Raw genomic sequence first — 8,505 nt, 5'->3', positions numbered from 1 at the left:
CTCCAATAGACTTCTACCCGAGAAACGTCATCATGACGTTGGTAGACAGACTGAAACCGAAACAAATCGGAAGGGGAGTGCTGGGTTCCACGGATGGGCACGTGTTTGGGGCCTCCTATAGACCTGTCCCTGATTGTAAACAAATGACGTCATAGTGTTTGACAGCGCCACCAATTTGGATGAGTTGAACTACGCTAGAAGGTAGAGGGCGAACAAGGTCGTGCCCGAAAGCCACTGTCTTGAGGGGATTACGATGACCTTCGGTCCTACTTTTCTTTCAATAGGAGGCAGCGAACAAGTACCCATTCGTGGAACCCAGCCCACCTCTTCCGATTAGTTTCGGTTTCAGTTTGTCTACCAACGTCATGATGACGTTTCTCGGGTAGAGGTCTATCGAAAGAAAAGTAGGACCGAAGGTCGCGTCCCTTTCAGGGAGCATCGTAATCCCCTCAAGATCCTGGCGTTCGGGCGCGACCTTGTTCGCCCTATAGCTTCGAGCGTAGTTCAACTCTACCAAATTGGTGGCGCTGTGGAACACTATGACGTCATTTGTTTACAAACAGGGAGAGGTCTATTGGTTGTATATACCATTGATGTAAGGTATCTTATGCGTGCAACAGTTTATGCATACACCAGTTACGATGAAATTGCGGCCTTGACAAGAGAATATATTTCATCACTATCAGCTGAGATATCTCACAGCCGATTTTCTTCGTGTCCTTGCTTCTTCGTTCCTTCCTGTGTCCTATTCAGGGACCATCGTAATCCCCTCAAGACCGTGGCTTTCCGGCGCGACCATGTTCGCCCCTAGCTTCGAGCGTAGTTAAACTCTACCAAATTGATGGCGCTGTCGAACACTATGACGTCATTTGTTTAAAAACAGGGAAAGATCTATAACCACAACAAGGTCGTGATCACTTTCATTTTGCTGCTCTGTCAGATTTCTTCCGGCCATAAGCCTTTATCAAATAATCTAATTTACCTACCTCAAGAACGAAGAAATTACAAAGCAAGCGTAGTCGATTGCTGTACATACTTTAATATAATTCAAATTGTAGAAGTAGGCCTATTTGGGTATACTGTACGATTCAAACAGTTCCGTATTGCCTTCATACAGACGTCTAATGATTATTGGATGCGAGCTTCCATTACAGTGCCTCGTTCCATCGAGAAGGAAGTTTGCGCGGATGGTCCGCAGGGATGACCACAGCGGCGTGTCCCGTGACAGGCACTGGAAGTTCACTCGCTACTGTTATCGCACCACGCTCTGTGAACAAGACGCTGGTTTTTGATATGCTGCACCACTGGTCGCTGTTCACACCGCCCATGACGTACAGACATAATCCTGTTCGAAGAGAAGTTGTCAGCCATGTATTCACACGCGCGACATTCTCCACATTACTCCAGCACAAGAAGCCGAAAGCGTCACTGCTTTCTGCTTTCTTTTCGTGCTTAGAAAGAAAATATTCCGTAGCAGAAGACAAAAAGCAGACGACAGGGTCGATGCTGTCGTCTGCTATGTGCGCAGTACGCCACTCTCGATGTTCCGGCGCTGTGCGAATGCTCAGCAGAAGGCACGGCGGAACTTCCGCTCCGTGAGGTTTTTTTTTTTTTCTGCTTTGTCTTCCACTAGAATATTCCGTGGGGGTGTCGCTCGTGTGAATAAAGGTAACCTGCTTGAGGCTTTCTACGTAGTCGTACCTAAAGCAACAGCTGCAGCTGAATGCCTTGCCACATCCATTGTGCACACGCGCCTCCAGCAAGCGCCTGCAGAAGCAGGGCAAAGAACGTCCACAGATGACATGCTGACTGGCAGTCCTGCGCCATCATGCCGGCAACCTCCACAGAGCCACAGCTCCTCGCCAAGCACGACAGCAGATGCGTACGCCCTTGGAACACGTAGAGCTCGACACGTGTTCCAGCTAAAAGATGCAGGGCAATGGTGCAAGGTCACGCACACAGTGTCACGCCACGTACCAGTTTGTCCCCGGTGTATATGTGATGACGTCAGCGAGAACGCGGTCATCTGCTATTCCACCAAGTAGCCATGCCGACCCAGAGAAGAACACTGCCGCCATGCCCATTCGGGGTTCTGCCATTGAAGCCCGAGTCTCCCAACGCCTATTATTCGTATCATATTTCTCGACAGATGAGAGTAGCCTGAAAGGGCAGAGGGTAATTATTGTGCACTGCTGTCGTACGATAAAGTCACGACGAACCTTCCATGGTGCCCTCTCCCTCCGAAGACATAAATGCACCCATCGTCTGCAACAACAGCTGAATGGCAGGCTCTAGGCGACGACATATCTGGAGCGCGTTCCCACTTTTTTGCAGGCACGTCGAGGCAGTACATGGTTCTGCATGCTACCATTTCTCCGCAGCGCCGCACAAAGTAAGAATACCCACCTACAGTTATAATTCGCCTCTTATTGGAGAGAAGGCAGGGCCTAGCGAGAATCTTGTTATACCAATGACGAAGACTTTATTCCTGATGTAGACGGCAGCATGGTAGCATCTCGGTTCAGGAACGCTGTTCACGTAAGACCATCGGTTTCTCAAGGGCCGGAGCTTAAGCACTGCAGATCCTGAAGGGAGATCAATGAAATACTCGAGGCTCTCGTGTGACAGCTATTTAAGGTACACATTACCAATTCCACGGCACAGTGGGCTTCTGGGGTTTAATCCTCCGAGCACAAGAATAACTGGATCAGCGGGATCGTTGACCGACCTCGCTTTGCGCATTCTACCAATGTCCTTCCACAGAGTATCCGGGGTCATTCGCAGCCCAAGCACTTTCCTGTACGACGTCGAAAAAAAAAAAGCGGTTACCAGCACTGCATGCTGAAGCTCAAGAAGCGCGCGGAATCATTCTGAAACTGCCACTGTTCCCGATGCACTCCCCAAAACTTTTCTTGTCAGCCTTCACAGCTCACGTCTCACTGCGCAGTTCAAACTCACTTCGTCTTCAGAAAAGAGTCGTCCATACGGTCTATGAGGCCAAGGTTAGGATCCATTCTCCTGGATAGGGTTGCGTAGTGGACGTAATTATCCCGATCAAGTGCGCCATCTCCAGTAATAGAGTCTAGATCGAAAGATGAGGTGATCGACGGAGGCCATTTCTGTTTGTGCAAGTGACGAAGTAACGGTTAGAGAGTGATATGACGGCGCATCAGCGACGATGGCCCTAGCGCGTCAAACGTGAACAACAGTTCGTCAATATTGTAATGGTACCCGTTCTGGTACGTTAATTGTCGCTCGATCAGGGGTAGCGATGCCACAGGCGGCGTGTTTGCTATAAATGCTGATTGCAATATACCTCTATGTGTACGGCTGCCCAGTGGTTGCTAGCTTCAGGTAAAAGGGAACTGGGGCGCGCGCTGGCGCTTAGACGAGAGCGCCGCTGCAAAAACGAAACAAGGTAGAACATTCCAATACTTTGAAGAACATGCACTTGGCTTACACGCAGAGGCATCTTTTTCAGCGTCCCTGCTTTGAGATACAAGCGGAACGCACGCTGAATAGTGACAGCAGCATTCCAGCGTTCCAGTTTTGTGGCATCGATAGCTGGCTGCAACGGGGCGACAAGAATTTGTATTTGGCTACATTTTCTTACTTTGGAAGCAGGCATTTCACTCCTTCACAAACTTACCCATGGGCGGCTCCTTAGCGCCATGCGGTCTTTTGGAATTCCGAGGGCTGTGCTTCCCGCCACAGCCCTGGGCTGCTGGGCCATGGCGTTGTGAAAAACGCCTTTCCGGCGATCAAAACAGCTAACGTCCGAACTTAATTTATTATCCGATGTTTGACCGCCGACAAAGTAAACAAGAGGACCTGTAGCACGAGAGAGTACAAGACAGCAATGTTTCGTTCACCACTTTCTGAAATGAGCCCATCCATTCGGTTGACGCGGCAGTTTCGCAGATACAGTTTTATTCTACACCTCTTACCTGCCTTAGTGATGCGCACGGAGTGAATAGGACAAGCGAGGTCATCGCGTCGCTCCCAGGAACCCTTTGCGGGATCAAAAACATCTATACGGGAGGTACACTGCATCCCTTGCACGTCCACGATACCACCAACCACCCAGATCTCCTTGGACACGGTCACCGCGGAACAGAATGCCCTACTCTGGAGCATCGGTGTTCCAGGGCACCACCTGAAAGTTTGCCAGGGATTATGTATGGCAAGATATTATTGAAGGGCTTCGTGTTAACTCACGAATCGGCCTTCGGGTCGAAGGAATACACAGCGCTTTGCAGGACCCTTCTACCGCAGCGACTACCCTTGATCCCTCCCACAAGCCATATTTTGCCATTTAGGGCCGTTGCTCCAACTCCCATCATTGGCTTCGGCATCGGATGGATCAATCGCCATTGGTCGTTTTTAGTGGAATATACTTCGGCACTTGGAATTATTCTGGAGAAAAAAACCATGTGTCAGTGAACTCTGTAAAAAATGATGCCGTGGAGTACTTCGCACTTGTTAGAGTTGTCCTTGCCGCCAAACACGTAAACCTTTTCTTCCAACGATACGGCTACGTGGTATGCTCTCTCGTGAACCATGTTCGATACCGTGCGCCAAGCGAGAGACCGTAAATTGAATCGAAAAGTCTTGTTGGATGACCGCATCTTTCCCATGTCATCGACTGCCAGAGGATCCAGCCCTCCTAAAAGAAGCAAGCACCGTTTCCCTGGATTTGCTAACGCATATTACTCGTGACTTTCTTAAAACTCACCCGTCACTATGACGTCGTTACCAACGAGAACGGCAGCATGAAAACATCGGGGTTCCGGCATTGTGCCAATGAAGAACCATGCATCCTGACCAGGATGGTACAACAGCATAGCTGACCCTGGTTACAAAACGAGGTCTATGAATTAACTTGAATTATCTAGAGCGTCTACCGCACCATCTAGGTATTCTGCAGGCTGGTTGAACGAAATGCCGCCTATGAGCATTAAATTGTGACACGACGCATTCTGGAGCTTGTGGAGCAAAGCCATATCGTTGCCGTAATAATTTTCACGCCGTATGCATCTGAGCGCTTTTTGTCTGAAAGTAACGAGACAGGTCCATCAATCAGCGCTAACACTTGCACCACGCCGCGGTTACCTGTCCTCGAGCGTCTTCTGAACCATGGGGGGAAGGGCGTTACTTAGCGGGCTCCAGGATGTCTCCCGTAAGTCGTCGCGGGCCTCGCTGTCACCAGCGCCCGATTCTAACTGGTCCTGTCCAACGCCGCAGCTATAGAACAGCGACTGTACGTCTCCTTCAAATCCACTGGGCGTTACCGAAGGCTTCTTAACATTGAAGGAGAACGAACGCGATTCAATGGATTGGACGTAGCGGGTTTTTACCGAAGGCGGTCCTCTTCTGTCAGGCGCTTTCAGTGATGGTTCGGCTCGACGGACATTTTGTTCTCGGTCGATCTTAGACACGCGAAATTGCTCTTGACGTGAAATACTTCTACACGGTGACCCGCCCTCGTCGTGATCTCCCGTAAGAGGCCACTTAGCTTTTCGACATGGTTCTTCTCTCACTGGTTCTCGTCGTTCGGACGGTAAAGCGTTTTTGTCGCGTCCTCCACGGGGAGCATGTTCAGTGGTGTGTGATGCAGGTAGCCTGGTACGCCTAGAATGGTCACTTAGATCGCGCTTAGAAAAAGTAAATCTTTGTCCGTTCTTCCCAGCTGAAGCGTGCTTACGGTCGTCGTCGATCGGCCATGTACGGCCGGTTTCTATCCAGTGCGAAACTTCATCGTACCGCATGTCACTTCTGCTGACTTCAGTATGCAATTTTGTGGGGCGTGCCCTGTGCATCTCTTCACTTTTGATGAGTTGTTTATAATCTTTCCAATGTCGCCCGCTTTCCTGGGGCACTGGAGGCGACGAGAACCTCAGTTGCTTCTTTTCTAAAGGTGGAGACGTGTCTCCGGAAGATTCCTCTACGGATAGTCGAGCAGTTTCATTCCCTCTTTGCTGCGAATAGCTTCTGACACGCTGCGGGGATAGGACGCCCCTAAGGATCAGCACTGGACTTGCCGCGCTGTCAGCTCTCAGTGGATAACGGAGTGATTCGCGTACTTTCGATTTAGCCTGACATACCTGCTGTCTCCCAACGTGAGAATCGAAAGACGTCTCCACGGATCCGCTATAAGTGCGGTATATGCCAGGGTCCTTACCGAGGTCACCAAGAGCAGTTGTAGTACCGTGGCGAGACGCGAGGCACTCCAACGACACATACTTGTTCATTGTCGAGGACTGATCGCCAGAGTGGCTCACCTCGGACACAGTAGCATGAAAACGTCGGTACTCCACGCAACCTTGCCTGGCTTGTTCTTCGTGTCGACCGTCAGGTGCTGGAACTTTACCGTCGGCTTTGTACGTTGCTTTCTCTCCCTGTCTGTAAGGCGTAGACGGTGCTCCGCGTCCTTCGCGATTTGCCTTCGAAGCTGTTTCTCGGCAACCTTGTCTCGAAGCACTGCTGAATGAAAACTGTTTGTACACGGCGGGCTGCTGCGAATCGTTTTCCATCTTTTCCTTTCTTGTTCCTGAAGACCTCCGTAAAAATGTTCTAGGGGAGTCCCGCGCACGGCCGTTGTGCTCTGAAATATCTGAATCGACGGTTGCTTTCCGCACATTTGCAAGACGTTCTTCTTGTGCGCTGCCTTTTCCCCCTTTTCTACTTGATCTTCCAACCGTAGCCTTCGGTGCGTTGTCTCTGGATAACTTGGATATTCTTCCCACCTCATCGCGTTCTGCGTGTCTTCGCCGTAAGCGGTATCTTCTTCTCCGTACCGAACTGGTTGACGTCGGTGAGCTGCTGGACGTTATTTGCTTCGTTTCTCTGCGTTTTACATGAACTGACCGCTTCCTTTGCATTGTGGTGCCTCCGCGAGGTAAAACAGGTTTCATGCCAGACCTTGAGTGCGCCGCGCTCGAGGCTGATGTGGAATGGTGTGTGTATCGGAGGGTGTTCTTCCTGCTGGACGTTTTTCCTGCAGAATGTTTCATCATCTGAAAGAAAACACATCGCTGAAAAAAAAAGAAGAAAAACTAGCACATGTACTATAATAGAACACCGGGAGAGATTATATCAGGCACACAAATTTGAATCCCTGGTAGGGGCGTACTCTTAAAAATGAACTTCACCACATAGCACGCTCCTAGCCAACCATAATCTTGAATGATATCGTTATCTGCCCTGATTTGTTGAAAACGGGATGCGTGCGCCTTTTTTGTGACAATTATGAACAGCGTAAGTGTCACAAAAAAGGCGTACGCCTCCCGTTTTCAGCAAATCAGGGCAGATAACGATATCATTCGAGATTATGGTTGACTAGGAGCGTGCTATGCGGTGAAGTTCATTTCTAAGAGTGTGGAATCAAACCCTCACATTTTTCTTTTTTGAGGAGGGAGGCGGTTTCTTTGTCGAAGCGCGTAGCGGGGGAGGTAAGTGGGGGAAGCGTAATGTTTAACCTAATGAGATTTGGGGCGGGGGGGGGGGGGGCGATTAGTCTCAAATGGGAGTAACGGTTGTGGACTAAAATTACTCCTACACTCTTAAAAATGAACTTCACCACATAGCACGCTCCTAGCCAACCACCATCCCGAATGACAACGTTCTCGCCCCTGATTTGTTGAAAACGGGAGGAGGAGCCTATTTTGTGCCGTGCATAATGGGCACAAAATAGGCTCCTCCTGTAAGAGTGTATGAGTGTAGAACCGGAAAGAAGCATGGAAGATATTGGCTTGAGCCAATGGTGCCGCCAATTGAATATTTGCATACATCTTCTGCAAGCAGGTGAGGGTGTTGCTTACACAGTTCTACACTCTTAAAAATGAACTTCACCACATAGCACGCTCCTAGCCAACCATCGTCTCGAATGATATCGCTATCTGATTTGTAGAAAACGGGAGGCGTACGCTATTTTTGTGACACTTATGCTGTTCATAATTGTCACAGAAAAGGCGTACGCCCCCGGTGTTCAACAAATCAGGGCAGATAACGATATCATTCGAGATGATGGTTGGCTAGGAGCGAGCTATGCGGTGAAGTTCATTCTTAAGAGTGTACGGTAACATTGCGTAACAATGTCACGTAATTTGTTTCACCGAACCTTCATGCAGTTGCGAGAGAAATTCGCTCCATGATGGAACACAGAATGTTGAAGAACGAAAAGCTTACGCGGACGTAGATCACTTCAGTGGAAGGCAGTCATGTACGTCAATATATCTACGTGTTCTTCTTCTTCTTCCACCTCCGTGTTCGATGCAGCCGATCGAGCTCATCAACTTTTGCTTCTTCTTTTTCATCATCGGGTATAATAATAATAATAAATAATAATAATTGTACTGTGATGTTATACGTAAGGAATCTAGAGTCACTAAATGACTTAGAGTCTAAAATCCTTTAGACTCACTCTAAAGGAATCGGGTATCCGCACGAGCGACTTTATGGTGGTGGTGGTGGTGGTGAAAGGGCTTGCCGTTGTCGGCCTCACGT

The 8,505-nt window shown here is 49.2% G+C and overlaps 1 protein-coding gene across 2 annotated transcripts; it reads right to left on the bottom strand.

The window, feature by feature from the left end:
• Positions 1 to 1,018: 1,018 nt before the first annotated feature.
• On the bottom strand, positions 1,019 to 8,278 carry LOC135370287 (beta-scruin-like). 2 transcript variants are annotated; one of them, XM_064603992.1, is made up of 17 exons: positions 8,188 to 8,278; positions 5,113 to 7,016; positions 4,910 to 5,052; positions 4,736 to 4,852; positions 4,480 to 4,666; positions 4,219 to 4,416; positions 3,948 to 4,156; positions 3,650 to 3,831; positions 3,461 to 3,568; positions 3,317 to 3,400; positions 2,959 to 3,119; positions 2,649 to 2,797; positions 2,469 to 2,585; positions 2,220 to 2,406; positions 1,978 to 2,160; positions 1,702 to 1,922; positions 1,019 to 1,345 (listed from the first exon to the last, which is right to left on the bottom strand). In XM_064603992.1, exons 2-17 carry the CDS (start codon positions 7,014 to 7,016, stop codon positions 1,149 to 1,151), a joined length of 4,347 nt encoding a protein of 1,448 aa, XP_064460062.1. In that variant the 5' UTR covers positions 8,188 to 8,278; the 3' UTR covers positions 1,019 to 1,148. The 2 variants fall into 2 exon arrangements, with proteins under 2 accessions (XP_064460062.1, XP_064460061.1); XM_064603991.1 differs by lacking the exon at positions 8,188 to 8,278 and adding an exon at positions 8,120 to 8,170.
• Between the last annotated feature and the right edge of the window lie 227 nt (positions 8,279 to 8,505).

The sequence above is a fragment of the Ornithodoros turicata genome, chromosome 10, assembly GCF_037126465.1.
Source record: "Ornithodoros turicata isolate Travis chromosome 10, ASM3712646v1, whole genome shotgun sequence".
Taxonomy (NCBI): domain Eukaryota; kingdom Metazoa; phylum Arthropoda; class Arachnida; order Ixodida; family Argasidae; genus Ornithodoros; species Ornithodoros turicata.
This window is presented reverse-complemented; position numbering and strand designations above follow the sequence as displayed.